Here is a 20,118-nt window from a genome sequence, read left to right as displayed (position 1 = left end):
GATTTTCACTACCTCCCGTGCTGGGAACCCGTGTTAGGAATCGCACGTTGATAAGCGAAACATCTTTAATCCCTCGCACAAGTTTCTATTTTTGAACGTTGTCATTCGTAGGGAGGCGACAGCTGGTTAATACTCATATTCATACTTCGGGGAGTCGAAATAATGAATAACATTTCGAAGAGGTGCATATGACATGCTTCAGGTTCAGATGAAAAACACCTTACGCCTTGCCTCTCATGTAGACCTACGACTTTGTAAGTACGTGTGGCAGATATCCGACGGAAAAACAACAACTAACCCAGCTAATGCCGCGCAGAGAGTTGAAGTAAAACCATCAGGCACCTGTGCAACGTCTTCGATTTGGAAGAATCGTAGCAAGTTATTTCTCACTATGAAAAGGAGAAATTAATTTCATTTGGTCGATATGACCAAATGATAGACCGGTTTCGGGGTACTTTCCCCATCATCAGTACCGGGCATGGTCTCTTCAGAACGAAGTGAACTGTCTGAGTATCATGATCAAACAAATATAATTCCAGATAGTCATGAACTCTTTCTGCAGTTGATTGCAGTGGGATGTCCAATGCGCCACCAGCAGACAAAGTCAGGAAACAACTCCACAAACAACGGGGTGGAAGTCGAAATAATGATTATTGTTCCGGAGAGGTACATATAACATGCTCCAGGTCATATGAAAAACACCTTAACCCTTGCCTCCCATGTAGACCTATGACTTTGTAGGTACGTGTGGTCGAGATACTCTCGAATCTTAAGATCATGCCGGCTCACCACACAAATGCAGAAATCTTGACAAAACAAATGCAGAATGTCATTCGTGACTCATGGCGTCTGCATAGGGCACATGATTCTCGGACCCAATGATCACTTTTCCCATGGTGTGGGGAGTGGCCATTGGTTAATAATACTGACGCGCCTCCTGAATGTGTCGGTGAAAAAATAATAATAGGTTATTTGTTTCTTTGCAATCAGTTAACAAAGACAAGCATATGTACATGTTGGTGACATTATATATAGCCGTTCTTCCATGTAACCATCGCCGTTGTGAATCTTCGATATTGCACTCGTAGAGATCGGGATACATAACAACAGTAATATTCCCCTTGTCTGCAGGTAGAATAATGATGTATTATCTCTTTGTAGGAAATTCAGAGCTTTTCGTTCGTTTCGTTCAGCTGCTCTCTGATTTCCCATCTAATTCAATATGACCAATATGGGCATAAATATTAGCGCGATGGCGAAGTTTAGACTTTTTTCACGCAATGATTCATTTATCTATATCCGTGAGCGGGCGGAAACTCATGTTGTCTTAGTAAATCGTCTAGCACATGCTTTCGACCTTGGCAAAAATTAGACCCCGATATTCTTTCAAGGTTTCTCTCCTAATTTCTTCGAATCGTTCAGTGGCATCCTAAAGAAGTGTTGACCTCTTCGAAATAGTCGTTTTATTCATAGTGCGGTGTAGAAAAGCATTATTTTCATCCTATGACTTTCTTACAACTTTATACAAAAGACATTTCTGCTATCATGTAATATATACTTACTTTATGTAATTAGTATCGTATTCATACAAAATCAATCCAATTATGAAACACACCAGACTTGTGAACGATGCAACTATGAGAGTCTGGGTGTAGAATCCTATCCAGGCAAAATAAAATCCAACTTCAGCTCCATAGTACCTCTCGATAAGATTCAGAGGTTGATAACAATAAAAACATCTAAGATTAGCCCAGTACCTCGCTAAAAGCTTACTTTGAAATGATGCAATAGTAACAGAGATAGGTAGTCTTACTTGTCTGTCTGACAGAGGTCCTTCTTCAGTCCACTCATATGAGGAATCGTGCAAAGGATATGCATCTATTATGAAATTTTCTTGAATGAGCAACTGAAAGCCTTTGTCGTCTGGAGACGGGCCAAATTGTACAGCAGAGAGTATTCTGTAAACGATGTATATTCTTTCAGCGTCTGTATACGTTTCTGGTTTCTTGCCAGAGAGTGTCTCTCTAGAAAAGTAATAAATGATATTTTTCATAAAAATGAAAGTATTATTGGAAAAATATTAAAATTAAACTCTGAAAAATTAGGCAATAGAAATCAAAGTTTTTAAACGAGTTTTAAAACATCTGATATCTTATCTATCTTAATTGGCTTCTAATATCTTATTGAACTGGCTGATTTTCTGGCAATTGAAATTATAATGACCTAGGTGTCATCAAATACATCATTGAACAGGAAACTTCTACTAAAGGCTGCTTACAATTGTGTGAATAAAAGTATTTTTGCAATTGTTTGTTTGAAAGTGGTTGACAATGTTGGAAAAGGTTCAGAACGAATTAGAATTTTCAAATGCTACATACGAAATGAGAATTATACTGAGAAGATTACTTCTATATTTTCTCAATCGCACCTAGCAAAACCATAAATTTACAGAAAGGTAACAAAATAGCTATTTGGGGCTTACTATAATAAATAACCAACGTGTTTGTTGCTTGTGTGAAAGAAAATGAAACTTTAATTGTGTTTCAAGTCATTTGACATCCATTAAAATTAAAGTCTACTAATATCTAATATTGCCATTCCGATGTACAAAGGTTTATTAAAATCAAGTTCAGTATTTCTCAATTCACTAGCCTCCAAGTCTGTATTGATAACAGTTCGACTCTGAAATCGGGGGCCTGCTATTAAACTTTTGGCGCCATAACGGCCGTTCCACGAATTCACAAGTTTGACCACCCTGTGTAACCGGATGTTTAGATAGATAGATACATTCATTGAAGCTAAAAATTCAAACAATTGATAAAACTCATGTCAGAAAAATGATTACATAAACAACTCAAATGTTTCTTGATATTGTGACAAATTAATGACAAATTAACTGTCTCAAACAAATTTATTGATTGAAACACCTAGCAACTAACGCTCAATATATTTCCACTATTTGAATTTCTTATTTAGCCGCTTGATTCACTTTCTGAACTGCCCTCTTGGGTTGGGAAGACGGGCTTATATCGGTAACGGTCCTTTCTAGAAATCTGTAATTGGTTCAGTACAAGAATTTTACCGGCGATTCCCGACTGCATTTTTTCGCGGCGATGTCATGTGTTTGTTCCATGAGTCGGCTGGCGTACTGGTCAGGGGCGGCTTCAGATTCGTTACATTGCCACCTTCTTAAAGACGTTTCACCCGAAATGTCATCCTTGGCGTCTGTCCATACCTACAGGACTTCTCATATATGCACTGTGAAGTTCGATGGCAGTAACGCTCCACAGTCTTCATGCTCGGTCATGGAAGATGATTACCACACACCAAAATCTTGATGCGGCTGGATCTGAATATCGTTTCCAACATGCTTCTCACGATTCTCCAATCCAGCCTGTCAAGCCCAGAGGCTAATTTCGGGATTGCCAAGTCCACAAGATACTGGTCGAGCATCGTGTCCCTCAGTCAGGTAAGACTCCTTCAGACACCTTCGTAGGACGGTTTGTCTCGAAGATGATTTTTGGTCACCAAGTAGAAAATGTTTCTCTGACTCTTCTTCAACTGTAACACTCTTCCGACTTCAGGATTCTGTTCTCATCATGTTTGGAGCTGGTGACCTTCCCACGAGTTCCGCAACTTTGGTGGTAAACACCGGTTTCGAATCCTCCAGCATTCGCTTTGATGTCATAGGATTTCTTCATCCTATCGCTGGCACTCCCGATGTTTATACGGACTCGTTCATGGATGTCGTCCATTCTCTGCCGAAGCTTGCTGACAGTCTTCCCCCGCAGTGTCTTGTTCTGGCCGTGTCCCAAATTTCAGAACGCAAGGAAGCCGCAGCTCTTGGCCCATTATAATACTGACAGGGATTTGGCCGGTTGACTCGTGCACTGCCGAACGATAGGCCAACAGGAACAGGTAGGGGTACTGGTCCCAGTCTCTTTGGTGGTCAGAAACTACTTTGGACAAGTGGCGGTTTATGGTCTTATTCATTCGTTCCACCATTCCATCGGACTGTGGATGTAAGGCTGTGGTTCTAATTTTTCGAATGTAAAAGAGTTTACACATTTCTTCGAACAGGTTGGACTCGAAATTTCTGCCATGGTCCGAATGCAGCCCCAATGGGACACCGAATCGACATATCCATTCCATCACCAGTTACTGAAGTAGTCCATGGCTTCGAGGATGTATTTATTCCTATAGTCGGACTCTGGAAACGGGCCGGCGATGTTGATGGCGATTCTCTCAAAGGGACTACCCACGTTATACTGGCGCATTGGAGCTTTCCGTCGTATCCGAGGTCCGTTACTGGCATCACATACAGCACACTTTCTGCACCACTTCTTGAGGTCGGCTTCACAATTAACCCAGTAAAACTGTTGTCTTACTTTCTGGACGGTCTTCGTTACTTCCTGATGTTCTCCAGTGACTCCATCATGGATGATTTCTTTGAGCACCTCCTGTCGACTGTTTCTGGGTACCACTGTCTGACGCCTTTTTTCTCCACCGTCTTCAGACTCCAACACCCGCTTCAGAACCCCGTTTTCCAAAGTAAGGGAGTTCCATTGGGCCCAGTAGGACTTAACCGCCGGCGAAAAACCTGCTACCTCCTGCCACGATGGTCTTCGAATAATTTTCCTCCATTCGATGACTGAACCAAGATCTGGGTCTTTCTCTTGGCGTTTTTTGATCTTATTGTCCTCCCAGTTGTCGTCTGCAGCTGTAGTTCTACGATTAGCTGTTTTCTTCTCTTCTGGTCGTCGGCAATGTGAGCAGTCATCGGGTCATGGTCTTTGTGACAGGGCATTTGCGTTTTTATGGCTAGTCCCAGCTTGATGTTCTATTTCGAAGTCAAATTCTTGAAGTCTTTCGATCCAGCGCGCTACTTGGTCCGTGGGATTTTTGAACTGCAGAAGCCATTTGAGAGCTGTATGGTCCGTTTTCAACAGAAATCTTCTTCCATACACATATTTGTAGAAATGCTCTACACTTTGACAACGGCCAACAGCTCTCGCCTTATGACACAATAATTTCGTACTGGTTTACTGAGCGTTTTGCTGAAGTAGCCAATAAATTTATCTTGTCCCTCCTGGATCTGAGAAAGGACTGCTCCAAGTCCCACGTTACTGGCGTCTGTATCTAAAATAAATTTTCCGTCCGGTAGGGGATAGCTCAAAACAGGAGCGTTGATCAAAACTCTTTTCAACTTCTCAAATGGGTCTTGGCATTCCTCGGACCACTGGAACTGGATCTGTTCTTCTGTGAGTCGGGTCAATGGTTTGGCGATGTTGGCAAACCCCAGCATATATCTGCGATAGTAGGTGCACAAACCAAGGAAGCTCCAAAGATGATGTATGTCTTTTGGAATGAGCCAATTCTTAACTTCTTTGATCTTTTGTTCGTCTACCACCACTTCTTTCCCAGAGACAACGTGGCCAAGGTAACGGACTTTTTTTCTGGAACAGATGGCATTTCTTGGGTCTGAGTTTCAATCTAAAACTTCTCACACGCATGAATACCTTCTTCCGAATGGCATAACAAGGAACTGCCACAATCTTAAGCCGATGGTAAAAGCTGTCTTTGCTCGATCTTCAGGGGCCAATTCAACTTGCCAATATCCACTCTTCAAATCCAAAATCGAAAACAAATTTCAGTTGGCTAGCGTGTCTAGGGTGTCGTCAATTCTTGGAAGAGGGTAGCTGTCTTTCTTGGCGATAATCCACGCAGAACCATGTCGAGCTATCCTTCCTCTTCACTAATATTTAGTTGGCGATAATCCACGCAGAACCTTGTCGAGCTCTCCTTCTTCTTCACTAATACGACTGTGGAAGACCAGGGGCTGTCAGAAGGATCGATGACTCCCTCTTTTTCAATATCGCTGACTATCTTGTCTGTCTCTTCTTTCTTGGCAAGAGTAAGTCTTCTAGCTGATTGCCGGATTGATTGGGCATTCCCAGTATCGATTCTATGCTGAACCACATTCGTTTCACCGCCTTCTCCAATATCGAAGATTTCCTGGTACTTCTTGACTAACTCCTTCAATTTTGATCGGTGAGTTGGTGGTATGTCCTTAGAAGAAATGTCAATCAACTTCTAAAACTTTTTAGGCGACTTGTTGGCTTGGCTAACCGAACTGTGTACACTCCGTATCACAGAGAAAATGGACGAACAGTGCCCCAGCATTGTTCTTTTCTTCAAGGTCACAGGAAAGTAGTTGACATTCATCACCCTGACCGGCACAACTTCATTAATACGCAACGGGGTCTTCCACAGTGCGATTCCTCGTCCAATTTTCTCATCGTGTATTTCAGGCTCGAACATTACCCCCTTTCCGCTGCTCACACTGCCCTCTCAGGTACGCACACGTCTTCAGCCAACAGGACTCTGATCATCTCTTCGCTTCTTCCATGAAGCACCAGCTCTTCTCCGCCAACACGTAGGATGCCGTCTTTAAAATTCAGCTCGAACCCTCTGGAATTCATTATGTCAATTCCAATGATCGAATCGTCCTCGATGTCCACAACCAATGCTCGATGGTTCAATTTAGTGCTGCCCAACATTAATTTAATTGGTAGTTCTCCAAGTACGGTGGCTGGCTCCCCTGTTACGGTGCGTAGCTTCCAACTTAAAGGTTCAATTCTTGCCGGTGTTTTGGCAAAGGTTGACCCAAGAATTATTTTCGTCGCACCTGTACCTAGCAGCATGGTACAAGGTTCGTTGTTGATGAAGCCGTCTACGGAAACACCTTTGTCTTTTCGTAAAAAACGCAAAGTATGCGTTTTTTACGAAAAGACAAAGTTTGCTCATTATGGAACTCGAATCACCCCCAGAAACTTCGAATAAATATGATTCGGGATCTTCTCCTGATTCAGTCAAGTTATCCCACAGTCTCTTCTGGAGCACTGATTCCTTTCCAGAACAATCTAGCTTCCTCTCCTCCAATTCTTGCTTCAATTCGGTAACGTTTAAGTCGGTTAGGCGCACTTTCTTCGAACACATTTTGTCTGTTATTGTCTATTTTCCACAAAACTGTATATGTCCACTTATTTTAATCGAGTCCGAAAACACTTATTCACTTTCACAAGTCTATTTTTCGCAAGAAAGGTCTATCAGTTCATATTTCCGTAGTCCGGTACTGTCCACTTCGCGAAACAACGAATCGCCAGTCTCTCTGCGCGAACAAATTATCTTCCCCGCAATATAAAGGTTGTCCACCAAGCGCTCACGGATTTATTTTACAAATCCACTTCTGATTACCACTTGTGACAAATTAATGAATTAACTGTCTTTGACAAATTTATTTTCAACAATATTTCACTAATCACAAATTAATTTATTTATTACAACACTCAGCAGCTAACGCTTAATTTATTTCCACTATTTATTTGAATTTTTTGTTTAGTCGCTCGATTCACTTACTGAACTGCCCTCTTGGGTCGAGAAGACAGGCTTATATCGAAACGGGTCCCTGTAATTCATCATAATGTACTCCATCATAACATCAAATGAGAGAAATCGCAATGCATCATAACGCTACAAGATCATAATCGTAATATACAGAATACGTTATGCAGAGAAACGTAAGCCGTCATAATCGCAATTCATCATAACTAAAACAGCAGAACGTACTTTGTCATATTGGCGTGAAGTTATCCACAGATTTCTGGCCACACATGCCGACGTAGAGGAAAATAAAAATCTGTGGTTGGGATACAAAATTATTAGCACCCGTACTAATATCTGTGGCTGGAAATACCTATTCACTATAGGTTGAACGTGAAATTATTGAGACTATTTGGTGTTTAACATTTTTATAGAGTCTTGAGTAGATTGAGGCGTTAATAATCCTTTTCTCATCAACAATACAGATTAAGGGAAAAATAAAATTGAAAATATTAGACTTACTTTCCAATACTCCATATAGAAATGATATCCGATGATGTGCGTCCATCAAAATCACACAACTTCCATAGTTTCTTGAAAAGATTAACTTGGTGATAACAGTTTCTTGTTATCTAAACAGATTTCGAAAAACAAATTGTTGAAACAATCAGACTCATTTTTTGAGATTCCTTGTATTCATGAAAATCACAAAACTCTTATAGAATTTTGAATAGATCAACACAGTGAAAACCGTTTTTTTGTTACCCATACGGAATTCGGGAATAAAATTGTTGAAACGATCAAACTAACTTTTTCAACCCCTTGTAGAATTGAAACCAGATGATGTGCGTTCATGAAAACTACATAACTGTTATAGAATCTTGGGTAGATCGATATAGTGAAAACCGTTTTCTTGTCACCCATACAGATTTCCAGGAAAAAATATTGAAACAATCAGACTCACTTTTTAAAACACCTTGTAGAATTGGAACTAGAAGATGTGCGTTCATGAAAATTACACTACTGTTATAGAATCTTAGGTAGATCTATATAGTGGAAACTGTTTCCATATCACCCATACAGTTCTCGAGAAAAAAATTGTTGCAACAATCATTTTTTGAGATTCCTTGTAGAACTGGAACCAGAAGATGTGCGTTCATGAAACTTACATAACTGTTATAGAATCTTAATTAGATCAATATAGTGATAACTGTTTTCTTGTCACCCATACAGATTTCGAGAAAAAAATTGTTGCAACAATCAGACACATTTTTTGAGATTCCTTGTAGAATTGGAACCAGAAGATGTGCGTTCATGAAAATTACATAACTGTTATCGAATCTCAGGCAGATCGATATAGTGAAAACTGTTTTCTTGTCACCCATACAGATTTCGATAAAAAAGTGTTGCAACAAACAGACTCATTTTTTGAGATTCCTTGTAGAATTGAAACCAGAAGATGTGCGTTCATGAAAACTACATAACTGTTATAGAATCTTGGGTAGATCGATATAGTGAAAACCGTTTTCTTGTCACCCATACAGATTTCCTGGAAAAAATATTGAAACAATCAGACTCACTTTTTAAAACACCTTGTAGAATTGGAACTAGAAGATGTGCGTTCATGAAAATTACACAACTGTTATAGAATCCTAATTAGATCGACATAGTGTAAACCGTTTTCTTGTCACCCATACAGATTTCCAGGAAAAAATATTGAAACAATCAGACTCACTTTTTAAAACACCTTGTAGAATTGGAAGTAGAAGATGTGCGTTCATGAAAATTACACAACCGTTATAAAATCTCAGTAAGATCGATATGGTGTAAACCGTTTTCTTGTCACCCATACAGATTTCCAGGAAAAAATATTGAAACAATCAGACTGACTTTTTAGAACACCTTGTAGAATTGGAACTAGAAGATGTGCGTTCATGAAAATTACACAACTGTTATAGAATCTTAGGTAGATCTATATAGTGAAAACTGTTTTTATGTCACCCATACAGTTTTCGAGAAAAAAATTGTTGCAACAATCAGACTAATTTTTTGAGATTCCTTGTAGAATTGGAACCAGAAGATGTGCGTTCATGAAAATTACACATCTGTTATAGGATCTTGGGTAGATCGATATAGTGAAAACCGTTTTCTTGTCACCCATACAGATTTCCAGGAAAAAATATTGAAACAATCAGACTCACTTTTTAAAGCACCTTGTAGAATTGGAACCAAATGATGTGCGTTCATGAAAATAATACAACTGTTATAGAATCTTGGGTAGATCGATATAGTGAAAACCGTTTTTTCTTGTCACCCATACAGATTTCCAGGAAAAAATATTGAAACAATCAGACTCACTTTTTAAACACCTGGTAGAATTGGAACCAGAAGATGAACGTTCATGAAAATCACTTAACTGTTATAGAATCTTAGGTAGATCTATAGAGTGAAAACTGTTTTCATGTCACCCATACAGTTTTCGAGAAAAAATTGTTGCAACAATCATACTCATTTTTTGAGATTCCTTGTAAAATTGGAACCCGAAGATGTGCGTTCATGAAAATTACATAACTGTTATAGGATCTTTGGTAGATTGATATAGTGAAAACTGTTTTCTTGTCACCCATACAGATTTCGAGAATAAAATTGTTGCAACAATCAGACTCACTTTTTAAAACACCATGTAGAATTTTAACTAGAAGATGTGCGTTCATGAAAATTACATAACTGTTATAAAATTTTGGGTAGAACGACATAGTGAAAACCGTTTCCTTGTCACCCATACAGATTTCCAGGAAAAAATATTGAAACAATCAGACTCACTTTTTAAAACACCTTGTAGAATTGGAAGTAGAAGATGTGCGTTCATGAAAATTACATAACTGTTATAAAATCTTGGGTAGATCGATATAGTGAAAACTTTTTTTTTGTCACCCATACAGATTTCGATGAAAAAATTGTTGCAACAAACAGACTCATTTTTTGAGATTCCTCGTAGATTTGGATACAGAAGATGAGCGTCCATGAAAATTACACAACTGTTCTGGTTCCAATTCTACAGGGAATCTCAAAAAATGAGTCTGATTGTTTCAACATTTTTGTTTTCGAAATCTCTTCGGGTGACAAGAAAATTGTTATCACTACGTCAATCTACCCAAGATTCCATAAGACTTATGCGATTTTTATGCACGCACATTATCTGGTTTCAACTCTACAAGGGGTTGAAAAAGTTAGTTTGATCGTTTCAACAATTTTATTCTCGAATTCCGTATGGGTAACAAAAAAACGGTTTTCACTGTGTTGATCTATTCAAAATTCTATAAGAGTTGTGTGATTTTCATGAATACAAGGAATCCCAAAAAATGAGTCTGATTGTTTCAACAATTTGTTTTTCGAAATATGTTTAGATAACAAGAAAACTGTTATCACCAAGTTAATGTTCTCAAGAAACTATTGAAGTTGTGTGATTTTGATGGATGCACATCATCGGATATCATTTCTATATGGGTTATTGGAAAGTAAGTCTAATATTTTCAATTTTATTTTTCCGTCAATCTGTATTGTTGATGAGAAAAGGATTATCAACGCTTCAATCTATTCAAGACTCTATAAAAATGTTAAACACCAAATAGTCTCAATAATTTCACGTTCAACCTGAAGTGAATAGGTATCTCCAGCCACAGATATTAGTACGGGTGCTAATAATTTTGTATCCCAACCACAGATTTTTATTTTCCTCTACGTCGGCATGTGTGGCCAGAAATCTGTGGATAACTTCACGCCAATCTTTGTCATAAAGTACAAATTCATAACGTACTTATAGAAACGTTAACCGATCATAATCTTTATGCTTCATATTCACATTGTATCATAAACTCAATGTATCATATCTCTAAAACGTAGAAACCGTATTGTACAGAATCCATATTCCATCATAACCGTAATGTATAGAATACATTTGAACAAATTGCTGAAGATTTCGAGACCTGAAATGAGTTTTTCAGACACTCTGAACTACGCAGGCAATGACAATTGAAAAATACGATTTATGTATTGGTAAACTGAGCTGACACTTTTTTAAATAATAATAGAGGTTATGACTCCGGCATACATTTCAAGTTAACCTCATTCTGAAACTATGCACACTAAAAAACATATCATCACTCAATATGAGAGTTTCGTCCAAATTGCCATCCAACATTTTTCATGAAAAACCTCTATCGCTTAAATTGTAGAAATGTATATAAATTCTTGTACATAAATGAAAACTATACCAGGTGCCTATCTTATTTTTTTAAAATGTCCCTAATAACTATTTTATGCGCAAAATTAACTTCCTAGGAAATCTAGAGAAATGTGTGTGTTATGTTTGATTTCTAGCGATATTTTTGACATATGCTATGCCATTCACCCATGTCACAGAGCTACTGTTCAATATTCATTTTTGGGAATGGATAGAATCATTAGAATCTCAGTTTCCTATTTTAAATTAATCTGGAATAATGTTCACAATCATTGAACGAACATCCAGTTTTAGTAACAAGCCTAGCAGTTTATGCAACCAACAGAACAAACAGAAAAAAACTAAATTCTATCTGAGCAATCATGACCAAAACCACCGTATAAAACAAGTAAATTCACTCCTGTCGGCCTCTTTGATGTTTCGGGTCAAAATTTTATTTTTTGCTGGCATGTGGCGGGGCAGGAGGGTGTAGGCTAGGAGCTATCGTGTACCTCTGCACGAGGTTTGATCAAAAAATATGTGACCATGATCTGACTTCATCATTGCTACGAGGAGTTCACCAATAAATAACTCATATGATTGTGAACTGTTTAGGAATTGATGAAAAATAAGACAAGGTGGTGAAATAAATGTATATTTTGTAAAGTAAAATTATACAATTTAGATCAAAAACGTATGCTAATCTGTTCTAAAGGTTTTTCAGAATGTTGAGTTTTTTTTTTTTTTAACATTTGTTTTCAAATGAAGTTTATTGTATGATTTTCACTATAGAGGGTTTTGCAAAAACCACGACACGTGTTTCGCTATACACTTGCTTTCTCAAGCATAAACTGAAAGTTACTTCCAAATTACAACCATTTTATACTCTAAACGATCAGGTAGTATGAATTCATCAACTATATCAATTAATTTTTTGAAAATACCGTAAATATACCTAACTATTTTTACCTGGAAAAAAACAGATTCAATAATGGCGATCATACCTAATAACAAATAATACGTATTCGGTATCCTTATGCACTAAGTCCTCTTATTGTCGTTATCCGTGACGAACAATTGAAGCTGTTGCTAGGACTACCTAAACAAAGACGCTACTTTCACTTTTGAAAATGTATTTGCTATGTAGTTTATAATCAGAAATGGCAAATTATAGTAGAAACGAAAAAACTGACATGATGCTAATTTACGGAGAAACAAAAAAGAATGCAACTGATGCAGCTCGAAATTATGCTCAGAGGTTCCCTAATCATCGCCATCTCACTCGGCATTATTTTCTAAAACTGGAAAGAAAAATGCAAAATGAACCAGAAGAAAATGCCAATAAGTTCATCGTCAGTGAAGTAGACGTGTTGGCCTATGTTGAAGTGAATTGAACGGCGTCAATTCGCCAAATTGTTCCTGAGTGTGATATAAGTTATTCGTCCGTTATGATAACGATCACAACCGAATATTGACTTATTGCAATTGGTTTTTGACTAAATACAGAGAAGATGTACGTTTTTCTTTCAAAATTATTTATTCAGATGAAACCAAATTCACCAACTTGAGTATGTTCAATAGGAATAATAAAAGGTACTGGTCTCAAACAAATTTACATCTGATGCAAGAAGGAAATTTTCAAGAGCGATTTGGTTTCAATTGCTGGATGGGTATTATCGGAGGAAAACTTTTGGGGCCAATAATTTTCGACAGACAACTGACTGCGGAAAGATATCTACAGTTACTTAGAAATCGAATTAATGGTTTCATTGAAGATTTGCCACTGGCTAACCAAGTTGATATCTATTTTCAAAAAGATGGAGCGACACCTCACAATTCTCAAGTCGTTAGAGAACATCTGAATGACACTTTCCCAGAAAAGTGGATTGGCACTTATGGACCTATTCAGTGGCCTGCGAGGTACATTCTTGAGTTATCATATTTTACATAAATGTATTATTTCTTTTTCATATTCTAGATAATCAGATCTTACTCCACTAGATTTGTTTCTTTGGGGAACAATTGAAAATCAGGTTTATAATACAACATTAGCATAAAGTAAGGGTGGCATTCCAGAACATCACTGAGGAACAGCTAATCAATGTGATACGTGCAACAATTGAAGAAGTTGAACTTTGTCGTGATCAAGAAGGAGGCCAGTTTGAAAATTTATAACCTTAATGGACTAATTTGCGACTTTTTTGCAATTATTCAGAAAAATAGAGAAAATAAAGTGAAAGTGCATGGCATCAAATTATTCGTACGAAAATGATATTTCACAAAAAACCGACGAGCCACCCCTTTTCCATTTGAAAAAATCAAGTTAACTGAAAAAATTCATATTTGCGACTGTGAAATAATTCTTAAAACGACTGTGAAGTCATAAGCCTCAAATTCGTAGGTTTTGCATATCACTTAATCAAGAATGAAGCGATTCACATGATCCATGGCATTCTAGATCAAAAAATTTAAATTTCGGTCAAACCGGAAGTGAGGAAAAGCAAGTAAATATGTCAAAAAATGTTAATTAAACTATAATACACAACCCCCCATTTTCGTTTTTCTTATCTCCAATAATAAAAAAGTTATAGGGGTGAGCCACCTTAGAGAATCACCCGGTAGATTCATGAGCATAATGTAATATTGAATTTACTAGAAAGTTTATCTTCAATACAAAATGAAAAAGATTATTTGTCCATGAATTCTTGTAATGAATATGGCTCAATGTCACACAACAGATCTAAAACACGTTTTTTAAAAGTTTGTCTTGACCGATCTTCTTTGATAAAATCAAGGGTAAATGGTTGTAAAATTTAATTGATGCGTAATGCGGCCCATGCTCTATATACACACTCGATAAAATCTCTCTCTCTCTCTATTATATATATATATATATATATATATATATATATATATATATATATATATATATATATATATATATATATATATATATACAGGGTGTCCCTGGACTTCCTCTTTTCCTCTCGGGAATGTATAGATGGGGTCAAAATATCACCAGTACTTCATATAACTTATTTTCCTAAAATCCTTCGTTACCAAGTAACGGGCCCTCGAAGTTACAAAATGAAAAATGTTTTTCTTTGATAACTTTTCAAGTGAATATTCAAAATCATTAAAAATTTTGGTAATTGACTAAACAAATGAATTCCTTCGATGAGCTTTCATGCAGGAGTCAGTTATTTTGCTACAAAGTCAGGAACGGACTACCCCCGATGGTCCACACCCCAAAACTTTGAAATGACAGATATTTTTCAATATTTTTCAACAAATTAAGGTTACTTGGACAATTTTATGAATAAAAGTACTCATGTGGAAAGTCGATCGGAGCAACGAGTCTTGATAAAAATGTAGTTTCACTCGACGACATCAAACCCGCTCGTCCACCATTATTTGAAATGAATAATTATCAAAGCAGAAATAATAATGATAACGTTAATTCAACAACATTTATCCTGAGATGTCTACCATTATTCGAAAATATTAGTTTTTAAGGAAAATGGAAATGATAGGTAAAATGTTCATAACGAATTTTTATAATGCAAACACGTTTAACTAACGAAACTCAAGAGCCTCAAGAGCAAACAGAAATGAAAAATCTGCTACAGAAACTGCTCGATATGACCACCTTCTCTCTCTATACATTTTCTTAGTCTGCGAAGACACCCTCTCTGTACTTGAAATAGCATTCCAGGGTCGTTTCGTATGGCTTCACAATGTAATGTTATTCTATTCAACAATGCATCTCTTGTGTGAATAGGTGTAGCGTAAACAAGGCTTTTTAGATGCCCCCACAGAAAGAAATCCAATGGATTTAAATCCGGAGACCGCGATGGCCATGAATATGGCCCACCTCTACCAATCCATCTATTGTGGAAAATATGGTTCAGATGGTCACGCACAATCAAACTAAAATGAGGAGGAGCGCCATCATGCATAAACCACATATCTCTTCGGGTTTGCAATGGAACATGTTCCAAAAGTCCATTCAAATCGTTCTGAATGAACTCCAAATAACGTTCTCCATTCAATCGGTCCTGTAGAACGAATGGTCCTATAAGATGGTTTCCTATGATACCAGCCCAAACATTCACGTTGAATTTCCGTTGATGTTTGGTTTGCAATATCCCATGGGGATTTTCTTCGGCCCATATATGGAGATTATGAGAGTTGATAACTCCATCTCTACTGAAACCTGCTTCATCAGTGAATAAAACTCGATTAATAAAAGTCATATCCTCTCTTTGCCTATCCATGAACCAATTGGCATATTTCAGTCGTGCTGGAAAATCTTGAGGTGTCATGGCATGTACCTTCTGGATGTGAAATGGGTGGAGCAGTTGTTCCCTAATTATTCTATGATGAGTGGACTTGGATGTATGGAACTGTTCTGATAGATTTCTGATGATCATTGAAGGATCATCAGCGACGGCTTCCAAAATATTTTCCTCCAATACAACGGTACGTACAGTCCTAGGAGCGCCCTCACCACCTCGTTTTGGCAAAACTGTACCTACAATAATATCGAAATAAAACAACGTGCTCAAATTAATTATCAATTATTACATACCTGTCTCCCTCAAGCTGCGATCGACACGCTCGAATGTTTCTCTTGACGGTACCGTTCGATTGGGAAAATGCTCGGAATACAGACGACGAGCTTCTACAGCATTACAAAATGCTCGTCCATAAAATACATGCATATCTGCATATTCATTGAATGTAAACTGTTCGGCCATATCAAAAAAATTCCAAATATCCTATAGAATATTGACAATACAATGATAGTCATATGACAACGCACCACTCAACAAAACAAAATCGCATTCCAGTTTCTCACTTTTTATCAAAACTTTCTAAAAGGTTTTTTTGTCAACATCTGTGAATGAAATGGAACATAATTATTCCCTGGATATTTTTCACCTGACCATGTGCAGCCGTTTTTGTAGTTCATTCGTTTGCTTTTTATTAGTATAGTAAATATTTTTCCGATGTGCGTTTTTTCAGCTAAATTTAGATTCGTGTTAAAGAATTTCTCCCACAACAGTTTAGCTGTGAAGAAGAATTTGAAACATTCGAATGTTGAGTTTCATGAGATTCAGATAACTGATCAACACGAAACGTGATTATTCCACATGTATTATGTACATACAAAATATGGAATGAATTCGATATTTCATAGTAGAGTAGCTTGTTAGTTTAAAAACACCACGAATCTACAGAACTTGATATTTCTTTTGAAAAAATATCTGCTATCACAATTGTGACTTAAACTTCCATATAGGTACTGTACTTTTTGTTTACGACTTCATTTTAGCATACTTTGTATTATTCCTGTTATAAATGTTGTTGAATTAACGTTATCATTATTATTTCTGCTTTGATAATTATTCATTTCAAATAATGGTGGACGAGCGGTTTGATGTCGTCGAGTAGAACTACATTTTTATCAAGACTCGTTGCTCCGATCGACTTTCCACACGAGTACTTTTATTCATAAAATTGTCCAAGTAACCTTATTTTGTTGAAAAATATTGAAAAATATCTGTCATTTCAAAGTTTTGTTCGAATTTCAAAACCCGATGAATTTTGTCTAGAATCAAACCGTTTTTCAATGCAGAGTACCTTTTTTTTGGTTGGAATTTAATGGTGCTTGATGGTCTGGACAAAATGAAAAATCTTTATGTGAATCGTTTGATCTCTTAGGTTACTCCAAATCAACTTCCGATATGTAGCCTTCCGAAGGATTGTCGGAACTTTTAATTACATATCTCTATCAAAATTTTCAACCTACTGAAAAATTCTAACATTGCCCACCCATATAAATCATTAACGTCTGAATATAAAAGATATTTGGAAAGTTTTTCGGGATCGTATGCTTCCATACCGCCTCTTATCCTCTTTTCTATAAACATAATTTTGTCAATGTCTTTTAAAATTTGTGCTTTACATTTTGCATACTTCAACATGGCATCCCACGTGTATCCAGGCATAGTAAATAATTTCCAAAACGTTTGTCAATAATAAAATATTCTTTTCAAATATAATAATAATATGATTCATTAAAGAACATTAGGTCTTATTAGCTGCAAATTTTCATCAATTATCATAAACATATTCATAATATGTTTATGATAGACATATATATATATATATATATATATATATATATATTTATATATATATATATATATATATATAACGAGCGTTCGTTAGGAATACATGGAGAATGATTCAAAGTGAAAACTTAAAATTTTGTAGTAGTGGGTTTTACAAAATGGCCTTCTCAACTAAAATATTTTCAATTTCCGGTCTCTTTCCGTTATACCGGAAGTCGTGGGCAACTTTCTTATTTCAAATGGAACGCTCTGTATTTCATTACATTTTTAAATTTCTCAGCACATTTCAGGCCCCATTTGTATAACAATGCCTATACCCAAATCTGTTAGTTTTCGAGATATTAATTTTTTCTGAAAAATTTGACAGTTACAGCACCACTCCGTAAAAATCATAACTCATAGACAGTAACAGTTGAAAATGTGAAATTTCACAGAATCACACCTTAAGCATCAAGTCATGAACAGGTTCATCGAATTTTCGAAAATTATTTACGAGGTGGTCGAAATTTCCACCTAGAACATAACATCGAGAAAACTGATGAAACATGATTTTTTCAAATGGAAACCATACACTATTCTATTATTTTTTGATACTACGAAAAAAAAGAGAGTGAAGAGTGTCCTATACCGAAAATACACCCCTGGCCAGATATATCCGATTTTGGGATATATTTGAAATGTAAATCATTCGAAGCAAAACTAAACCAAGAAAGCTTTGAAAACGAATGAACTAATATTAACTCTGTCGTTGGTGAAAGGTAACTCAACATGAAAATGGATGGATTGAAATAAAATACTATCAGATAGATGAATTATATATTTGTTTATTGATATCGAATACAGTAATTTTATTTTTTTTATATTTTTCAAGGTTAGATTGTACTTTAATTTTAGAATTTAACTTAATTCTACAAATTCAAATAATATTGTGGTTCATTTCAACAGATGTTCAAAGACATTGCCGTTTTGTTCTAAACAAGAATATATTCTTTTTTGCATACCGCTATTTGCAGCTTTCTGTATGGAGTCAGGAATCAAATTATTGAAAGCTCTCAGAACCCTTCGTTTCATGTTTTCTTTATCACTCACAGGATCCGCATAAACATTTTTTTGATATATCCCCAGATGAAGAAGTCCAGTGGCGTCAGGTCTGGAGAGCGAGGAGGAAATTTAAATGACCCATTGTAGCAAAGCCACTGATTTTCGAACATCCCATTCAACAACCCAGCAACGGTATCAGTACAGGGGCTCGATCCATCTGATACCATGACTTGAAACGGTATTGTTCAGAAACATGCCTTATGGATTCACCAACCACATTCCTAATTATATGCGAATATCTATCGCAATTCAAATCCTCTTCATAAAGATATAAACATAAAATTCGGTCTTCCTTTATAGCGCAAAACACATTGAAACTCCATGAATCCTGGAAGTTGCGCTGGCGAACGAGCTTTGGATTTTCTGCCGCCCAAAAATGACTATTATGGGGGTTGAACATACCAATCTTGGTAAATTTGGTTTCATCGGTCCATATCATGTTCTTTATGAACTCAGGGTTCTCAGGCTGTATCTTGATAAGAAACCATTCGGAGAATCCCATTCGTGCAGGTAAGTCGTGAAGTTTCCGATTTTGAACCTGGTGATAATTAAAAGGACGCCACTTATGTTTGATTAAAATCCGGTTCATTGACGAACATAAAATTCTAAGTGACTTTTCTGCATCTTTCAACGAATTTTCTGGATAGGACGTGAAAGTAGGCCAAAACTACAATTTTGATGTCCTCATTGTTTACGATTGTTTTTTTTTTGTTGATGACAGACGAAAAAGATCCGAAATCACGGCAGTTTCTTAGAAATCTTCTCAGAATAGTTTTATTGGGTCTGTGTAGATTTGGAAATATTTCTGCACAAACACGACAAGTTCTGTCCATCATCCTATTGCAATCATCATAAATGATTATTGGATTCAGCAAATCTTCATTAGAATACCCCAAACGAGACATTTTGCACACAAATAGAAAACTACGAAATACACGTCAATTATATCGCATCTTTGGACATATTTGTTGTAACTTCATTTGTTTTCAAAGCTTTCTTGGTTTGGTATTGCTTCGTATGATTTACATTTCAAATATTTCCCAAAATCGGATATATCTTGCCAGGGGTGTATTTTAGGTATAGGACATTCTTGATGAATTTTGATATCTTTTTTTCCGTAGTATCCAAAAATAATAGAATAGTGTATGGTTTCCATTTGAAAAATCGTATTTCATCAGTTTTCTCGATGTTATGTTTTAGGTGGAAATTTCGACCACCTTGTAAATTATTTTAGAAAATTCAATGGACCTGTTTATGACTTGATGCTTGAGG

The 20,118-nt window shown here is 36.5% G+C and overlaps 1 protein-coding gene across 3 annotated transcripts in view; it reads right to left on the bottom strand.

Annotated features, from left to right (window-relative positions):
* The window catches only part of LOC111505678 (anoctamin-6), a 56,115-nt gene that overhangs the window by 25,981 nt on the left and 10,016 nt on the right, over positions 1-20,118 (bottom strand). For all 3 annotated transcript variants that reach the window (XR_012465003.1, XR_012465004.1, XM_074173080.1), the window contains exons 3-4: positions 1,814-2,024; positions 1,563-1,768 (exon numbers count right to left, since the gene is read on the bottom strand). Coding sequence is in view for 1 of the 3 variants with exons in the window: in XM_074173080.1 (XP_074029181.1) it covers positions 1,563-1,768; positions 1,814-2,024 (417 nt within the window). In the remaining 2 variants the exon portion in view is untranslated. The remainder of the gene's footprint in view (positions 1-1,562; positions 1,769-1,813; positions 2,025-20,118) is intronic.

This window comes from Leptinotarsa decemlineata, unplaced genomic scaffold, assembly GCF_025532065.1.
Source record: "Leptinotarsa decemlineata unplaced genomic scaffold, Ldec_3_MD MMD2_tig00000199_RagTag_RagTag, whole genome shotgun sequence".
In the NCBI taxonomy this organism is placed as follows: Eukaryota; Metazoa; Arthropoda; class Insecta; order Coleoptera; family Chrysomelidae; genus Leptinotarsa; species Leptinotarsa decemlineata.
Note: the sequence above shows the minus strand (reverse complement) of the source record. Positions and strands in the feature narration are given on the sequence as shown.